This window comes from Miniopterus schreibersii, assembly GCF_964146895.1.
Source record: "Miniopterus schreibersii genome assembly, chromosome: 2".
NCBI classification, from domain to species: Eukaryota; Metazoa; Chordata; class Mammalia; order Chiroptera; family Miniopteridae; genus Miniopterus; species Miniopterus schreibersii.
Window position 1 is genome coordinate 131,702,211 of NC_138102.1, and position 20,351 is coordinate 131,722,561.

A 20,351-nucleotide genomic window follows, 5' to 3' on the forward strand; every position below is an offset into this window, starting at 1 on the left:
CTGACCATACAAAACCTCTTTCTTTCCGATCATCATCCCACAGAACACATTCCGGTAAATCCTTTGGATAAAGTCCAAATTCCTCAACAAAGCATCTAAAGTTCAAAATACTCAGCCTTTCTCCTGCCATAACTGCATCCCACCCCACGCCACACTCCTACCACACCAATATACTCGCAACTTCCCCCAAATAGGTCCCCCGTTTCCTACTTCTGCCTCCATGTCTTCGTTCATCCCACATCCTCACTCTCCTTGTCACCACTCCCACCTCCCACCACTCCTAACCTCTCCGGTATGGTCCCAACTGCGGCGCCAGGCATCCTATTCCATCCCCTATAACAACTTTCACAACACTGATTTGCTTATCTGTCTCCCTCTTCTAGATGATACACGTCTCAAGTGCAGGGACGGTGTCTTTTTCATCTTTGTATCCCAGCACCTGGCACCATTCACTGAGTGGAAAAAAAAAAATGACTATGTAAATGACGGACTCTATGGAATTGATGGCCCATCATCATTTCCCACCCTGTTCCCTCTGCCATCTCAACTGCTAATGGTGCTCAAAGCTAATAATTTGAATTAAAACCAGTTGGTTCCCTCATAGGAATTAGCAGTTCCTATGAAGTGGGAGGTTGAAACGGCAATCTGACTTGAGATCCAAAGATAATTAAATGTCTTATTTTGGTCAAAAATTTTTACTTCTCCATCTCCCTCCCCCTACTCCCCACTCCAGAAACCTGACATCCAAAAATTTGCTTAGTTTGTTAGGTTTTGGTTTGGGTTTTTTTGTTGTTGTTTTTTTTTTTCTTTTAGGACTCTTTTTCCTTGCAATTGAACAATGAAATGCCCAAGAAAGATGGTAGAAACAAGGAATCCAAAGAACTCACGAAGTTGATAATTAGCTCCAGAATCAATGAGCTGATTGTGCTAGTAGATTTAAAGGGTCAAACCTAAAGGTCAAATCCCTTTCCAATAAATGACAAAGGAATGTCTACATCAGTGGTTTTCCACAAGCTGGTAAAATATCCCCCCAAAATTACAGGGGTCAAAAGAGTTGACAAATTTGAATTTTGTCAAATACAAAATAAAAGCAAAAAGCTCCAAACCCTAATTTCACTATGATAAAGAACATTCTTTTGAACAGAACATACTTAGTTTCATGGGAAATTTTTTTCATTGTTGCTATTTTTCTCATTTCATTATTAAAGAGGAAACTTCATCCTGGGCCAGCATTTGGGAACCACTAATCTAATTGTCTACTACAAAGTTCCACAAAAACATTTTTGTTCTTATCAGCACAGATCCTGGCACCGGTTATGCTCAACTAATGTTTGTTGAATGAACTGATTAATCACTCATTTACTTGTTGAAATCAACAGGCTGTTAGCTAGAATTGGCTGGTAGGTAGAAGTGGGCATCCTTTTTGTTAAGCAGAGATCTTTTTGTACTTGTTACAAGCAGCAACAGAACCCTGGCTATTCAAACTCCTCAGTCAACCCTCCACACCATTTAGAGGTAACAGCTACATATTTTTAGAACAATGTGTGATTAATGTCACTTTGCATGCATTTTGCAGAAATAGCTGCCTTTTCACTATATTTAGGGTTAAAGCATTAAACTAATTAGGGTTATATCAAACCCTAACCTATGAAATACATGCTTTGTAGAACTTGAAAATGGAGAATATTGTGAGAAATCACACCTTTTGTATCCTTCAGGGTAAAAAGACTACACTGTTCTAAAAGTTATAGATCACTTTGGTTGCTCTACTTTATTGGTGCTAATGTAGTACTTCCTGGGTTTGCTTTAAAAGAAAACTGTCTTTAGATGCCGAAGTCTGAGAGTAAGGCTTTTTAACAAGGATGCATTCTGAATTATCTCTTTAACAACGTCACTTTCATTTACTTGTTTCTTGACATGTTTTCTGGAGTGGGGGAGAAGAGTGGAGTTAGAACTAGCACCAGGAATGTGCAGCCTAGCCCATCTGTTCCTCAGTCTATAACCATAATCTATATGTGACTATGTGAGTGTGTTGCTCATGAAATATCACCCATCATGTGTATCTCAGTGGAAAAAAAGTGGGAGAAACAATGAACTGAATGAATAAAATAATGAATAAAAACCTCTTGTTTTGTAAATAACAAAACAGATAAAGAGATTAATTAGCCCTCGCCCATGTGGCTCAGTTGGCTGAGTGTCCTCCCGTTTACCAAAAGGTGGCTGGTTTGATTCCCGGTCAGGGCACAAAGAAAATATTAGGCTAAAACCCCTCTTGTCTACATGTTGCAGCATCTACGTTTTCTTTATGATTCAGTTCACATAAAAGAAAGGGGCAAAAAGAATTGTACCTAATATTAACAATGCAAGGGTTAAACTGTGTCCTTTCAGAAGGTACACCAATATAATTAAAATAGAATTATGGACAAAGGTCCATCTTCTTCTAATGCTAATTAGAACTCTATTAAATGCTACTGGTTTTTCAGGATTCCTGTTTTATAAAGCATCTAGTCAAATGCAGAGATTTACCAAAGAGGACATACGGATGACCAAGAGACATGAAAAAATGCTCAAAGTCACTAACCATCAGAGAGATGCAAATTACAACTACAATGAGGTATCACCTCAACCTGTCAGAATGGCTGCCATCAACAAATCAACAAAGGACATGTGCTGGCGAGGGTGTGGAGAAAAGGGAACCCTAGTGCACTGCTAGTGAGAATGCAGACTGGTGCAGCCACTATGGAAAACAGTAGGGAGTTTCCTCAAAAGGTTAAAAATTGAACTGCCATTTGACCCAGTGATCCCACTTCTAGGAATATATCCTAAGAAACCCGAAACACCAATTAGAAAGAACATATGCACCCCTATGTTCATAGCAGCACAATTCACTATAGCTAAGATCTGGGCCCAAGTGCCCATCATTAGATGAGTGGATAAAAAAGCTGTGGAACATTTACACCATGGAATACTATGCAGCTGTAAAGAGGAAGGATCTTTTATCCTTTGGGACAGCACGGAGGGACCTGGAGAGTATTATGCTAAGGGAATTAAGCCAATCGGAGAAAGACAAGTACCACATGATCTCACTGATATGTGGAATGTAATAAACAAAATAAACTGAAGAACAGATCCAGAGATACATAAGCATGGAACAGACTGAGGGACCTCAGAGGGAAGGTGAAGGTGAAGGACTAGGTGAGGAGAGATAAATCAAAGAACTTATATGTTTATAAGCATAATCCATGGACACAGACATTGGTATGGGGAAGGCCTGGGGGTGAGGTGGATGCGGGGTGGAGGGGAACAATAGGGGGAGAAAAGGGGACATCTGTATCTGTAATACTTTCAACAATAAAGATAATTTTAAAAAAAAAAAGGTGTATAACAACATCGCTTCTCAGCCTTTTGGCTAAGATCAAGTGTAAAAAGGTGTTTAACATTTCAATATATCTTTATAAATAATTTATGCCCAAAAAAAAAAAAAATGATATAGCTTTCATCAAAAGGCAACTTTCTGTCACTTTAAATCTACCTTTGAGTAAATAGTTTTAGAAAGAAAAAAAGCAGGGATTTATTCATTCCTGCATTAATATTTTAAAATTTCTATCACCAACATAAAACAAAACAAATCTTTTTCTTCAAAAATGTATGTTGATTTCATAGTTGATAGCTTCTACATTATATGTATTTCATTTTCTTGATATTTAAAAAGTGCCAACAAGAAATCAAAACCCACATAAACAAATCATTTTTGATTACTATGAAAAGGTCCTTCATAATTCTTCAGGGCTTTTTTTTCCCTCCTTCATTTTGTTGTATTTATAAAGTTGGTTTTGCTTTTCTTGTACTTGACTTCAAATTTAAACTTTCTCACTGACTAGTTAGCTTTCATTTGCCACGCTTCACTCTGAGCTTTGAAAGTCTCATCTGTAAATGTGGAGTTTACGGTAACTTCCTCACTAGACTGCTACTAGCGGAGCACCCCTCACACGGACGCCTCGAAACTACTACTATGACTTCCTTAAGTAACATTCCCAAACGATTATTTGTTAATACTCCCCACAGAACTCATAGAACTGAAACTAAGTGCCTCTTAGAGACATTTTATGATTTTCCTTACTGAAAACATTCTTCACTTGACTTTTCTATGATACTAAAAGGTATCAGTTTCTTCCTCCCAGAAATTGGCTGTCTCCTGATGCTTCCTTCTCATTGCCAAGCTGTGATTATGCTCCAGAGCCATGCCTTCAGTATCCTCTGTATTTCTATTTATTTTCCTTCTTGCAGATCTCACCTATTCTTACAACTTCAACCATCATTTCTTGAGAGAGAACTATAAAGATCTATCTCTAACACTGAATCAAGCTCTCATGCTGTATCTTCTATCTACTGGATAATAACAGTATCAACTTGCATTTGCACACTATGTTCTAATTTACAAAGCACTTTCATATACATTGTGATGTATTCTTATTCAGCTTCTAAGAAAGAATCTTTAGTCCCACTTAATATTGTTATTCAAATATTTTGCATGTGTACATCTTACTATAATAGTATTGCTAATGATAATCAATTTTAAGCGCCTGCACTAGGTTACTGGGTGTGTATATGGTATCATTTAATCCTCACATCACTCAGACCTAGGCATTCCTATATGTGTACTATTTGCCCAATATTTCTCGCTCTCCATTTTCCAGGCACATGGTAGGAATGCATTTCCTGGCCAGCACCCTGGGGTTGAGTGAGACCACGTCACTAGTTCTGGGCACTAAGTTGTGAACAGAAATGATAATGTGTGTCACTTTTAAGCCAGAGCACTTAAATTGTTGGAGTGAGACTCTCCAGATCTCCCTTTCCCGCTCCACAGTGGCCAGCAATGTTCTATAATTAGATGATGGCTGCTCCATTAACCTCGACCCTGGAGTAAGGAGACATGGAGCAGAGTTTCCATCTAATAGACAATGAACATGCATTACAAGCAAGAAATAAACTTTCAGTGTTTTAAGCCATTGGGATTTGGGGATTACATGTTCCAGCACAAACTAAGGCTCCAGCAGAAACTAAGGTCATATGGCCAGTAGATGACGGAGCTGGAATTTGAACTGAAGTCTATTTTAATCTCTTCTGCTATATTAAAAATTCCTCAAGGGCAGGAATTCTTATGTCCCAGACTGCTGTCCTTGTTTGGGAAAACTATGGGGTCTGACATGATGAGAACTCCAGTACCAAAGACAAGGAGACCACCTTGAAGAGCCTGGAGTCTCTCATTAGTCATCCCTTCTATTGCTAAATATTCCACAGAGATTCTCACCTTGGTCCAGAGACATGGCTCTCGTCTCATATTCAGGCATTAAAGGCTAGAAGATAACTACTTCATCTTGGATCACCTGGAGCTCAAAAACTGGCCCAAGCCCTTCAAGAACTAAGGTTTCACTCGGCTGTAAAATTTACCGAGTAGCTCCTGGTCACAATAAATGACTGAATACAAAGATCTCATTTCCTGAGCTGACTGAAAGCTCCCCGGACACTCACCACATTCGCTGTGTCTTCTCTTACTGATCTAATAAGTCAGTGCCTAGATGCAGACCTTAGAAATAAAGTAACCTGCTTTTAATCAATCTATGTATTATAAAAACTATCCATTTGTCATGATGCTAGAAAAATGTATATCCTTTCCAGTGGCCCAGAGATCATGACCCAGGACCTAAGGAGAAGGAACTATAGTAATGGTTCACTTTTTTTGATCTGTAAGCAAACACTATGTATATAAGCTTTTAGAAACAACCTATAGACAGAGACTTGGCTGTGGTTTCAGAGCAGAATGTAAACATTAGTAACTTCATAATTTAAAAAAAAAAAATGTATATAGCTAGCCCAGCTGGTGTGGCTCAGTGGTTGAGCATCAACCTATAAGCCAGGAGGTCGCGGTTCAATTCTGTTCAGGGCACATGCCCGGGTTGCGGGCTTGATCCTCAGTAGGGGGTGTACAGGAGGCAGCCGATCAATGATCCTCTCTCATCATTGATGTTTCTATCTCTCTCTCTCCCTCTCCCTTCCTCTCTCTGAAATCAATAAGAAATATTTTTTTAAATGTATATAGCTAATAATATGTAAAGAAGGCCAGAAAGAGAGGCAGAGGAAATGATAAGAGTATCAGGACCCTCATCTTATAAAGTAGAGAGTGAAGAAGATACTAACTAAATTAGAAAATTCTAATTGACTTTCAGAATCCATTCTTCATTAGAAATGGAACCCTCTGAAATTTTAGCTGAACATACAGCTGCATTTCTCAGCCTCCTCTGCTGTGTTGTGAACATACTTAGTTTTGGCCAATGGAACTTAAGTCATTAAGATGTGTGAACTTTCTGGTCACCTGCTTTAAAGAGAGTCACTTGCTTTAGACGTCTTCTCCCTGGGAAATGGCAACAACTGTGGCAGCACACTTGGACCCTGAGATGAAAGCTACTTGAGGAAGGCAGACTTAGCAGTCATGAGGCAAAGCTATTTGCCAATCCAACCTATCTTGAGCTGTTATGGGGAAAACAAATAAACTTCTACTTATGTAAGTCACTCTACTTGGAATCTTTTTCGTCACAACAGGTTGGCATGTAGCTTATCAAAAGTTGATGAACAGCCCAGCTGGCGTGACTCAGCGGCTGAGCATCGACCTAGGATCCAGGAGATCTTGGTTCGATTCCAGGCCAGGGCACATGCCCGAGTTGTGGGCTCGATCCCCAGTAGGGGGCGTGCAGGAGGCAGCCAATCAATGACTCTCTCATCATTGATGTTTCTATCTCTCTCTCTCTCTTTCTTCCTTCCTCTCTCTGAAATCAATAAAGACATTAAAAAAAATTTTTTTTAAGTTGAAAAAATACTATATTATTTAACATTAGAAAAATACATATACAGCCATTAAAAAATCAACAGAACAGTAAACAATGGTAAACAGAGAAAAGAGAGCTGATAAATGCTTATTTTTCATAACTGGATATTATCTGAAATTGGTGAATTAAAAACTATATAGACTAAAATTAGGCAACTACCCAAAGAATGATTTTAAAACATTACTTCAGAAGAGGGAGACAAAGATGGAGAGGAGTGCAGTTGGCTGCTACTTTTCATCTTAGGTTCCCTGGAACCAAGAGCCTTGTGCAGGTTTTGGATTAAAATAAAGCTTATACATACAAAAAAGATGCAGGGCTGCAACAAACCACTTCATCTAAAGAAACGCTAATGTGGGCTGACTAAATCCTCTGCTTCGAACTATGAACTACAGTATCTATAGCACTAAAAAAACTATTTTTAATGAGTTGAATGTAAGCCCTAAAAATACATATCCTTAAGTCATGTTTCAAATATTTTAAATTAGAACTTTGAGGAGCCCTGGTGGGGTAGCTCAGCTGGTTACAGAGTTGTTCTGATATGCCAAGGTTGGGGTTCAATCTCTGGTCAGGGCACATACAAGAAGCAACCAATGAATGCATAAATAAGTGGGACAACAAATTGATGCTTCTCTCTCTTTCTCTCTCTCTCTCTCTCTCTTTCAAATCAATAAATAAATTTAATTTTAAAAAAAAGAACTTTGCCACCAATCCAGGAATAGAAAATTTTAGCACTGAAACTGCAAATATCTGTTCTTGTATCAGAATTTCAGCATCCCTCCCCTCCAAACTTACTGTTACAGAAAGTAAGAAAATTATGAAATAGAATTCTCATGATGGTATGCACTGTGGCTTTTATCTGATACAGCAGATAAAGGAGACGTTTTATGAAAATGGGCTCCCCCTAATTCACTGGAAGGTATATCTTAATGGCCTCTCCCAACTACCCTTTGATACCACATTGAACCTGGGAGGGAGGAGAGCCCTGAATAAGACCATAACCTGAAAGAAATAAAATATTTTGCAAAATATGCTTTCTGCTTTGTCTTATAGTGGTGTTCTTTATTAACGTTAGGTGATTAAATCATGTTTTAGAAAGAACTTGGGTGTTCCACGTGTACCTCAAACTATTCATCATATCCAAATCTTAGTTTGTTTCTTTCTTCGCCAACTTACCTGTCCTGTATTTCCGATCGTGTTAACAAGCACTCCCATCCACGCAGCCACTAAACCTCAAGCCTGGGGGTCCCCTTTAATCATTTTCTGTTTTAACCATTCACATCCACGCAGTGCTAAGCGCTGCCCATTTTATTCCCGAGATACTGCTCAAACACATCCTTTTCATCTCTCGTCTAGAATATACTAAACGGCCTCTTGCTGGTCTTCCTGCCTCCCCTGACTCCCCTCACGACCCTCCACGCTGCTGCGAGAGTGCTGTGGACTAGCTCTGACCATGTCACACCACCAGCTCCAGGGGGAAATCCAGCCAGTCTACCCTGCCAACAAGACTTACCCGGTTGGCATCCTTTCCTACCTGTGTAACATCAGTCCCCAGCACTCCCTGGTGCGTTATATGCTCCGTGAACTCTCTTGTGCTCTACTTTATCTCTAGTACCTCACACACTGTCTAGGCGCTCAGTAAGTACTTGCTGAATAAACAAATACTCTCTTCTGATAATAGCCAACTATCAATCATCTCCCACACACCTTTTTTACCCTCACCCTACCACCCACATATTCCATATTATGTAAACTCTTCGATCTTAACCTTCAAGACCCAGTTTAAGTATCCTCTCCTGTGGGAAACTTTTCCTCACAGCTATCCCCTCACCCTCCTCCCCATCCCTTCCATCAGAAAATGAGCCCGTTCTTCCTCTGTACTAATTCCTACTTTGGTACCTCTATTATTATATCTATTACTGCATGTTAGAATTTTAGGTTTATATATACCTCTCTTATAAACTCCTTGAGAGTAGTCAGTGACATTCACCTCTGTAAAATAAAGGATTGACAAATGTTTTCATAGAACTGAACTCCAATGTCACCACCACCCCCGCTTCCACCCATCTCTGTGCATAATGTCCATTCCCACAGGACTAGAGTCCTACAGAGTATCTAGGCATGTGGTAACAGGGAAGAGTCAGGACTGGGTTCAAATTCTCACTCCATCGCTTAACCCGCTGATAAATCTTGAGCTAATTAGTTACTTTCTCTGAGTATGAGTTTCCTTACCTGCATAATATAGATCATAGCACTTACCCCATTAAGTTTTGGAAAGATTAAATGAGATAATGTTTTTGAAAGTAACTAGCAGACTGTTCAGTGAATTTTATTTCCCTCACCGAGAAGGAAAAAAGCAAGAGGAGCTCTCAGACATCATGTAGAGGTAGAGACAGAGAATGGGAGAGGCAGGGAGAGAGTGCGTGTGTGCGTGCGTGTGCCCGAGCTGGATTGTCGAGTTTAGTTTGGAATAGGGTAAGAATGAGGTGATCGTCTAACACAGTGATTTTCAACCGTGTGCTGCAGCACACTGATATGCAGCAAGAATTTTTCAAACATGCAATATCTGACCATTTAGTCTGAGACACTGACCTCTTTTTCTTTAGATTTTCAAATTTAAAAAATGATAGCCAACACAACAACAGCCATCTGCTGTAAATGAGTCAAAATTATACTTTTTTTTTTTTTGTCAGATCAGGAAAAAATATTTTTTTTTGGTGTGCTGCAGAATTTTAGTAATTAGCTTATGTGTGCCATGAGATTAAAAAAAAGGTTGAAAACCGCCGTTCCAACAGGTAGCTTAACTAAAATCAATTTAAGATTAATTTTTTTATTTCAGCAATTTTAGTGACTGTCAAAAAATCATTTATGTTTGAGTAAAAAAAAGAAAAGTTTACCTTTGAACTCACTTGTTCAAAGGTAAAACTATTCTAGGACTTATAACTAATTTAGCAACATGACCTTCAGAATTATCTACAACATTGGAGGTACTGAATTCCCTGTAGTAGCCTTGTGACTGACACTAATTTGTTATCTGAATGTCAGTAAATTCCACTGTTCCTTGGTTCTCCTTCCATATAGAATGCTAGCAACTTTTTATATTCCATAATTACACTAGTATTTACATTCAGGTTATTCTAAAAGTGTTTTCTAACCTCCTAATTATGTTTTTTTAGATTCATTCCTCTTATCAATTAAATGTTGTCTTGCAAGGGAGGGTTAACATGTTATATAACAGTCTATAATTCCCTCAGACACAGGAGAGCTCAGGAAATGTGCATGTGGACATTCCTCCCTACCCACAAAAACAAAAACAAAGAAAACACGACCCTTGAGGACAGGCTCTAGCCAAATGACACTGAATCAAAATATCCCTAACTGGTGGAGTAAAGGTTTAAAGGCATGGTGGTAACCACAGATGTAGTAGATGTTATTATACAGTTATATGAAAAATATCTTAAAATCCTTAAAGAGAGACTACATGATATAAAAATAACAATTCAACAATCATGTGGATCTACGAGCCTCCCTTTAGTTAACAAAAGCAGAGAGGAAGAAATAAAAGAATCCAAAATCCCCTCCTGCAGAGAAGAGCCTAATGCTATTACATCCTGTTTATTTATTTTTTACTTTTATTTATTTTTTAATCCTCACTTGAGGATATGCTTTTCATTAATTCTAAAGAGAGAGGAATAGAGAGGTAGAGAAAAACATCGGTGTGAGAGAGGAACATCAACTGGTTGCCTCCTGCACATGCCCCAACCAGGGATCAAATCTACAGCCTGGGTATGTACCCTGACCGGGAATCAAACCTGCAACCCTTTGATGCCTATGATGACGCTCCAACCAAAGGAGCCACAGGCCAGGGCTTTTTTATTTTATTTTTAAAATTTAATAATTAGAACACTTCAGGCTCTATGGTAATTTTAAACACTTTTTCAAGATCATAGACCTAAAATATGACACCAACCTTTCCAATCCCTATAAAAGAAAAAAGCAAATAAAACAGAAATCATATGGCCAAAGATGGAAAACCAAGGGGTAAAGAACATAAGAGGCTAAAACAAGATAAGGAATATCATCACATATACCCACGGTAACATAAATGATTTAAATGCACCTACTAAAAACTACTCTCATGTAGAGTTACAAAACAAAGAAATAGTATGGAGGGGTCAAAAAAAAGAAGCAAAGAGAAAAAGAGAGACTGCACACACGCACACACACATGCACACGTGCTTGCGCGCACACAAAGGTGGCAATACAAAATAAATACCTTTTAAAAGAAAACTCCCTCATGTTCTCCCTCAGTGAGATTCCTACCAGTTCCTATTGAAATGGTGAGTAGGACAGAAAAATACAGAAAAATCTTTATCAGCACTGAACACTAAACTAGAATAAACCCAGTTTGAAAAACTTCCACTAGATAAAGTGCAGAGAGGATGTGTTGAAAATAAGGCCAACTCCCAAGTCATCTTGTGCGAACACTGTTCCTGCAAGTGAGTGAAAGAGAGCCCAGCAGATTCCCACTAGGATTATAATTAGAAGCAGCCAAGGCCAGGCAGCAGGTAAGTCACACATACATACGGGAGCTCCGTAACCGGCACAGGGTATACCTGGACCCAACAGGTAAGTCTGGCAAGCATTTCTGACACTGAAAGCCACACCTCTAAGGATTGTGTGCCCATATCCATGCCTAGTGTGCCAAAGATTTGGGAAGCGCTGCCACGGCTGACTTTTCAAAAAACAGGCAAACCTGGGAAATTCTAGGGGCACTCCCCTAGAAATTCTTGATGTCCCTCACATCAGAGAAAAGAAACTTCAACCCTAAGGCAACAAACACTTGGTGACAGAGCCACCTCCAATTCTGATGCTGCTTCCCTCCTCTCTACCTGAGGCCACTGGAGTCTGAAAGTTAAACTACAGTAAACCTAAACTTTTCTCTCCTCCCCTGTACCACCCTGAAAGATTAAACACACACAACCCCCCCCCCCCACACACACACACAGAAGGCCTCTCACTCCCCAAACTAGGCAAACCCATGCTGCATTCTTTCCTACTCTATCTATTTAACAGATTCTGGGGACGAAGTGAGAACCAAGATGCCATGGTCCCTGCCACCATGAAGCATACATACTAGTGAGAAAGATATTATTAGCAAGGGCAATAAAGGTCACAGAGAGACAAAGAAGGAATAAACAGCTTATATAACAGAGGACAGTAGTCTGGTTTGGGAAGCACATGAATGTGTGCCTGGAGGTAGTATTTAACATTTGAACTAAGAATGAACTAAGAATCTGTGCTGCCCAGATTAAGAATCAGGGAAGAAGTGTTCAAAGAAGATGAGCAGCGGCCCTGAGATTAGAGTGTAGCCCGTTGGAGGTTACGAAAGAAGAGCAGTGTGGCTGGAAGGTAGGAGGCGTACAGGGGGGCGGAGGACAGGGTAGGCAGAAGCAAATCTTGGAAGCACAGACAGGGTGAAGCAAAAGCAGGTTCAGTTATTCATGTGGAGAGGTAGTGAGACTAGGAAGCTACTGCACAAACCTAGGCAAAAGACTGATACAGGGCATGAGGTAAGAAAAGAACTTAGGAGAACTCCAGTTGTCACTTGAGCAACTGCGCAGATGGTAACACCATTTACTGAGCTAGGGAGCAAGGTGGGAGACTTAAGTGTGGGCCAAGGAAAAGTTCGGGTTTTGACACGTTGAAGGTACCTAAGATACAGCCATCCAGATGGAGATGACACAGGAGCAAGTGGATACATAGGACTGTGCCTCAGGAAACAAAACGGTTTCTGGGTAGACTTAGGGGGAGTTAATTTTATACAGACAGAACTGAAGCCACGGAGTAAATAAGACTGCCTAATAAAATGTGAAAGATGGGTAAAGAAAATGTCAGAGCCCTGAGGAACTTCAACATTTAGAGGTGACCTGGAGAAGAAAGAACTAGCAAAAGAGAACCAGCAAGGAGGAGCAGTGGCCAAGTAGGGAAAGGTCCAGGAGTCCTGTTCCAGAATGCCAATGATGCTGCTGCTGCTGCTGCTAGCTAATGCAAGTACATAAATTATCTCATTTAATGATTACAACAACCTATGCAGTAGGAACAATACTATGTACAAGCGAAGAAACTGGGACACTGATAATTTGTCTAAGATCACAAATCTAACAAAACAGTGTTAGAAACCAAGAGAAAAGACTTTCTAGGAGTAAGTGGTCAATGTACCAAATGTCCTGGCGTCAGAAAGATAGGAACCAAATTGAGTCCTTTGAGCTTGATATGGACACCATTAATGGCTCCAATCAGAGCAGTTTCAGTGAAATAGCATGGATGGTTCTTGTATTTAGACCCTGTATCCAGTCCATCAGTAATCCATCAATTGTTCCACCAGCACCCTGATCAAAACCATCATCAACTCTTACCGGAAGCACTGAACTACCCTAAACGGTTCACCTGCTTCCATGTTTGACCAACCACGTACAATTCATTCTCTCCACACAGCAGCCAGAGTGATTCTTTTAAAATGCAAACTAAATCTTGACACTGCCTGCCTAAATCCCCTAATGGCTTCCATCACACAGAGTAGTATCTATACTCCTCATGCTGGTCTAAGACCCCATATGATCTGGCCCTCCTCTTTGCCCTCAACTCTAACCGTTTTCCCTCTTGCTCCTACCACAACATGGTTTTCTCACTCTTTCCAAACTGAGAATAAAAGTCCTTCGTCCCTCTGGTTCATACTGCACCTCCAGGGATTAGACAAATTACTGCCTGACATGTAATACAAACTAAATGCTTATTTGGATAGATGACAGATAAAGAGAGGCAGCAAGGATGTAAAAAAATTAAAAAATAACTGGGTCACAGAGGATGGCAAGTCAAATAGGCTGTTTGTTTTTCAAGATGAGAGAAATTTGAGTATGTTTAAATAAGGGACGTTAGGAGATTATCCAAGAACTTGGGAAAACCTGAAGACATCATAAAGTCACAGAATGTAAGAGAAAAAATTAATTAGGAAATTAATCAATTTAGGGGAAATTTTAAAGCTATACAAAAAAGTTATGGTACAAAGAGATTTTAACTCTCTATACCAAAGTTTTTGCTCTATAATTTGAGGAGTTGGAGAAAATCAGTAGTTTCCAACCACTATCAAGAACTTACTATTTTTGTCCCTCATGGTCTCCTTTGGTTATTTCACACTGAAAGGGAGTTCTGAGTAGCAATTACATATTTCTGCTTAATAAAATAATTAATCTTAGTTGAGAAATCCATGGCTCAAAAAGATTGATTCACTAACATCACACAAATATTTTTTAAAAGAAGATGTCGCTCGGCCAGGCATGGCTCAGTGGTTGAGCATCGACCTAGGATCCAGGAGATGAGGGTTCGATTCCCGGTCAGGGAACATGCCCGGGTTGCGGGCTAGGCAGCCAATCAATGACTCTCTCATCATTGATGTTTCTATCTCTCTCTCTCGCCCTCCTTTCCTCTCTCTGAAATCAATAAAGATGTTTTAAAAAAATAAAAAATAAAAAAAATAAACAAGGATGTCATTTTCTTAATATGAAGAAACTGGTCCAAATTAGCACAGGAAATTAATGGCAGCTATTCCAAACAATGGGCCAAAAGTAAAAAACTGAAAGGTTTTAAAAGGATAATGAAGACACATAGTCTTCCCTTCTAATTAGAAATAAAATGCAATAGTAAATCCCAGAGAACTGGGGGGAAAACCTGTATAAGAAAGTCATGGTCTAACCATGAAACAAATTAAACTGTGGCATGACATTAAGCAATTGGTGCTGTACAGGAGAACCAATCTGAACATCACACTAGGGTCATTCCTTTTTTAATGTGACAGAAACATTTAATATTATTTAATATTTTCAAAAGTTAAACGGGGAAAAATGTAATTAAAGGAAAAGACTGCATAAGAGTTAGAACAGTGTAATGATTAAGAGCATGGACTCTGGAGCCAGACTGCCTAGATTCAAACAGTCACGCCAATTACTGAATGACCGTACCTCAGGCCCTAAACTTAATGTATGAGTTATTAGAATACTATTGTACCTTCTTGATAAAATTGTCATGACCATTAAGTGAGCTAATATATGTAAATGATAAATACTTAGACTAGCGCCCGGCTCACAGTAAGATCTGTTTGGGAGTACTTGGTATTATTGTTACCACTATCATTATTATTATTTGATATGTGGATGATTAAGCTTAAGGCCAATGGGAGAAAACACGAAGATTTGACTCCATAGGAAAACACAAGAACCTTAATGGATAAATGTGCAGGAAGTAGGAGTAAATTAAAAGAAAAGCACATAGATAATTGTAAAATGTTAATCTTTTAAAAATGAGTTACATACACCAATATGGATAATATGAATATAATGTCAAGGGAGGAAAAAAGCAAGTCACAAAAGTTACGGCAGCTGATACCATTTATATAGAGCTCCAAAACTTGCAAAATTAAACAATAAAATCTGTAGAGACATATCAATGATAAAACTGTAAGGAAAGCAAGAGTTTATCAGTTATCATTTGTGTTAAGTGATAATCACAAAATGCCTGGCTGTAGGTACCTCAGAGCAGAGGACAGATGTGGCTGGTCAAGGTCACACAGGTGGCTTCAACATTCCATTTCTGCTGAATGGGGGGGTACCCAGATTTTTAAAAATTTTATTTATGTCTCATGTAGACAGTATATATTTTTTGTTTGTGTAAAATATTTTATAATAAAGGGACAAAAACTCACTGAGACACTTTAAAGGCAAGAGAAGATACTTCTTTTTTTTCAATCCTCACCCAAGGATATTTTTTCCATTGATTTTTAGAGAGAGCAGGGGGGAGGGGAGAGAGAGGGGGAGAGGGAGAGGGAGGGAGAGAGAAAGAGAGAGGGAGAGAGAGAGAGAGAGAGAAAGAGAGATATAAAAACATTGATGTGAGAGAGACACATCAATTGGTTGCCTCTCGAACACACCCCAGCCAGGGTCTGGTGGACTGAACCTACAACTGAAGTAGGTGACCTTGATCAGGAACTGAACCCACAACCCTTTCAGTCTTTGGGACGACACTCTAACCACTGAAATAGGGCAAGAGAAGATATTTTTTTAAAAAGAGAAAAGATACTTTTTTTTTACCTATCAAATTGGTAAAATTTTTTCTTTAAAACTCAATGGAGAAAATCTTCTTTAATGATAAAACCAAATGAACTAGTTTTAAGAGTTAAATATATTTCCAGGATGATCAAAGGTAAATTCTGCTGGCAGGGTACCCTGATAAAAGAGGACTTTCTCCATCTGAAATACATCATCAAGCCTAAATAAGCAATTCTTAGCTGTACATTTAGAACAACTGACATAATATCTAGTGCTTAATGCCATTACTTCCAATGGGATATTTAATATGATGTTTCTAACACATTGTAATCTATCCTCTAAATAAGTACTAAATCTTTAAACGGGTTATGTAACTTTGCTTATCTATCAAATTACTGGACACACTAGCCTACACAGTTCAAACATAAGATCTTCATCACAGAAGAACATTTATATTTAGTTCCACAAAATAGACAACTTGAACCCAACATAACAAGAGAAGACATAATCTTGTATAATATATTAATCACGTGTCCATTAAAAATTATGAAAGCTACTTGAGGGCCTTTAGACAACCTGTAGGTTAGGGAATCTTCAAGCAAAAGCAACATCCAGTATTACCAAGTACAATTTGTTCATTTTGCAGGTGTGACAACTGAGGCACAAGGAGCTTACATGCCTTAGGCAAGAACAAGACTAGGAAAACCCAGTCTTCCAATGTTCCTTTCATCACACTAGACGGACCCCCTTGCAACATGAACATACACACAAGACGCAAATATGCTCATGAGGATGTAATTTTTAAAAAGGCTCTGCACAGCCCGGCCAGGCGTGGCTCAGCAGTTGAATGTCAACCTAGGATTCAGGCGATCGGGATTCAATTCCCGGTCAGGGCACATGCCCTGGTTGTGGGCTTGATCAATGACACTCTCATCATTGATGTTTCTATCTCTCTCTCCCTCTCCTTTCCTCTCTCTGAAATCAATAAAGATATATATTAAAAAAAAAAAAAAAAAAAAGGTTCTGCACATAGGTAAACAACCTCTTGCCTTCAACCGATCCTCTTCTGGCTCCCTCAGGTGGTCTAACTAAAAGGCATATTCACACACCAAGACGTCAGGAACAAGGCCTACAATGCATGCACTTTCTCATTTTCATTCTCAATTACTGTGAGACCAGAACTCCACAGCTGATTGTGCCCTCCCAACCCACTGCCCTAACTACTTATCTCTTAGACTGTGTACAGGGAGATATAGCCAACCCTTCCTTACTCACACACCACTAATCTAAGGTAAAATAAGTATCCATCTGTCCTGGCCTGGTGGCTCAGTTGGTTGGAGCATCGTCCTGTACAACAAAAGGTTGTGGGCTTGATCCCCGGCCAGGGCACATATGGGAGGCAACCGATGGATATTTCTCTCCCATCTCTCTCTCTCTCTCTCTCCCTCCCTCCCTCCCTCCTTCCTTCCTTCTCCCTTCCTGTCTCTAAAAATCAATTAATAATTAAAAAACATATCCTAGGATGAGAATTAAAAAACAAAAATCAAAAACTAAGTATCCGTCTATAGTAGTCACTATAGATCTCTCCCAACCCCAACCATGCCCAGATTCTCTGACAACCAAACACAATATACAAAAAAGAGAAATAAAATTCAGGGCTCTCTGGTTTTTACAATGGCTCTCCTGATATTTTTTAAAAGACTCTAACATGTAGCACAGGCTTATTTTCAATTTTACCTTAAGTTTAACATATTCCCTAAAGAATTTGTTGAGTTTGTTTGTTTGTTTTGAGGTTTTTGTTTGTTTGTTTGTTTGAAGGGTGGTGGTGTTTTTTGTGTGTTCTTGCTTTTTGTTTTTGCCTTTAAATAACACTGCCTTTAAATAACAAACCATAAAGATTCATTGTGTAGTTTACAGTAATAAAAGGCAGTTATCCCATGGCCAAAATGAGACTTCTGTAAGTATGTACTTGTATGCAAATCATCTACTAAATTCCATCTTAAAAGCAGCACAATAGCCCTAAGAATAATGCTCAGACACCTGAAAATATAGTTTTTAAAAGTATTAATATACTAATCGCTGAGACTGTTCGATAGCCCAGTCTTAGCATAAAGAACACTGCCTGGCATAAAACAAGCAGTTGTAAGAGGATACTGAGAAGGAGTTTTTATGTCATTCCAAAATTTCATTTATGGTAAAATTTTTAAACAAAAGAGACCACAATGAGCAGCTGAAAGCTGGGAGCAGAACCTCCATGAGTATGCACAAAGCAAGAAATCAAGTACTGTCCATAGACTCTATACGTCATAATTTCCACATATGTATACTTTTCCAAACATATGAGAATGCTTTTATGTTTTTTTAAAAACTCATTTCAAATGTTATAGTGGCTTTGTGCTATTATGTATTTTCTCAGTCCACAGCTAAAAAAGTACAACAAGCAGAATATGGGAGGATCACCTGTTTTAAACTGAGTTAGAAATTACTCTTAATCCTGTATATTAAATATAAATATGTCACTTTAGACAAATTTATTAACAAGGAATTATTTTTAGAAACTTAGAATCGGGATTTACCTTTGGCCAAGAAGCCAGGCCCTGAGAACACATTTCCTACACCCGCATTCTTTCTCTATTTCAGCTCCATGTTTTACAAACCTCTACAGTCTGTGTACATGAAGCCCTCTCAGTGAAGTAAATTCACTCCATTTTCCTTCAGAAAGTCAGGTATCAAGAAATTGTCCCACTGTCTTCAAATCAGCACACAGCTGGTTAACCCAATCACTAAATGCCAGGTAACAATGCTGCTCCAGGCTATCACTGCCAGTGTCAGCAGTATGGGACAGGCAGCCAGGGGGGCCAACTCAAGTATATAGGAACACTTGCAGGTAACACTTGAGGAGATGAGAGGATAAGAACGTGGCCATGGCAATAAAAAGTGCCATAGCCCTAGCCGGTTTAGTTTAGTGGTTAGAGTGTTGGCCCTCGGACTGAAGGGTCCTGGGTTCAATTCTGGCCAAGGGCACATACCTTGGTTGCAGGCTTGATCCCCGGCCCCAATAGGGACGCATGCAGGAAGCAACTAACAGATCTCTCTCTCTCTCTCTCCCCACCTCTCTCCCTCTCTCAGCCTCTCCCTCCCTATCTTCCTCCCTCCCTCCCTTCCAATCTCTCTGAAAAGCAATGGAAAAAATATCCTTGGGTGAGGTTTAAAAAAATAAAAGTGCTCATAAAGGACAAAACAAAAACAAAACAAAAAAAACACACCAAAAAACAGGCAAGGATTACTCCATCTGGCGGTAATACATTTGCTTCACATTCTTGGGGAAGGGAGGAATGGGGAGGAGACTGAGCAGAATGTGTATGCTCAAGACCGACTGAACAACTTTTAGGATCTAGGAAGACTAGAGTACTGACCAGAGCAAGGCTTGATGATGATGAAGACACTCAGTCCTTTATCTTAAGAAAGGTAAGAAGCCACAGAAGGAGGTTAAGCACTGAAGTAGTAGCAACAGTTTTGCAGTTCAGAAAGGTCAAAGTATTCTTGGTCAATGTTTCCCATATACTGGAATGAGTAAATGTGATGTCCCGTAAACAAGGAAAGTTCACAGACAGAATGCCATACACTGATTAGGCATTTCTCAAAGCCAGATCAAATTGTATCTTCTTTTTGATGCATTTCCTGTGCCCTTCCTCTTACTCCAGTCAACAAATGTTTTCTTCTGCCCTCTATTTTCAACCTTCCTTACTCACACGTTTATCTCCAGCCCTGATTTCTCCAAGTCAGTCTTACATTTCCGATTCTACTCCACATCTGCACATGAATGTTCTACCAGCACCTCAAATGCAATAGATCTAAATACTTATTTTTTACCCCCACCCTGCTCTGAGTTCATGTTCTCTCAATTGCCTAACCTTAACCTCATCTCTTATTCATCCCTCTCTTTCCTCATATCCAATGAACTGTTTATTTCTGTCCAATCTAACTCAGCAACACTTCTCCAATCCTGTGCCTACTACCCCACCTAGTTCAGGTCTTCATTACCTGAAAAATTCTTAGAACCCTTCTTTATTGGTAAAATAGTTTCTTTCCCAATTCAATTCATCCTTTGAATTATTAGATAATACATCCTTTAATTCAATTCTGATCATGACACTTCAAGGACCCAAAAACTCCAATCACACAGTTTACTAACTTGCAAATTTCCTAGCCAAGCATTAAGTCTTCCATGATATAGGTCAAATTTAATTTTCCATCTTTATACTTTGTCTTCACACTATTGCCCTTTATATATGCCCCAATTTTTCTTCTATACCTACCCTTCTACATGATGTGGTAAATATTGGGTGCTCAACAAAAGTTTATTTTC

The 20,351-nt window shown here is 39.1% G+C and overlaps 1 protein-coding gene across 5 annotated transcripts in view; it reads right to left on the reverse strand.

Annotated features, from left to right (window-relative positions):
- The window catches only part of MSRB3 (methionine sulfoxide reductase B3), a gene marked incomplete at its 5' end in the record, with an annotated part of 146,829 nt that overhangs the window by 118,908 nt on the left and 7,570 nt on the right, over positions 1–20,351 (reverse strand). The window contains one exon of one of the 5 annotated variants that reach the window (XM_081127636.1): positions 7,069–7,132. The exons of the other annotated variants lie outside the window; for them this stretch is intronic. Within the exon in view, the coding sequence (XP_080983762.1) occupies positions 7,069–7,132 (64 nt within the window). The remainder of the gene's footprint in view (positions 1–7,068; positions 7,133–20,351) is intronic. 5 annotated transcript variants of the gene reach the window in all.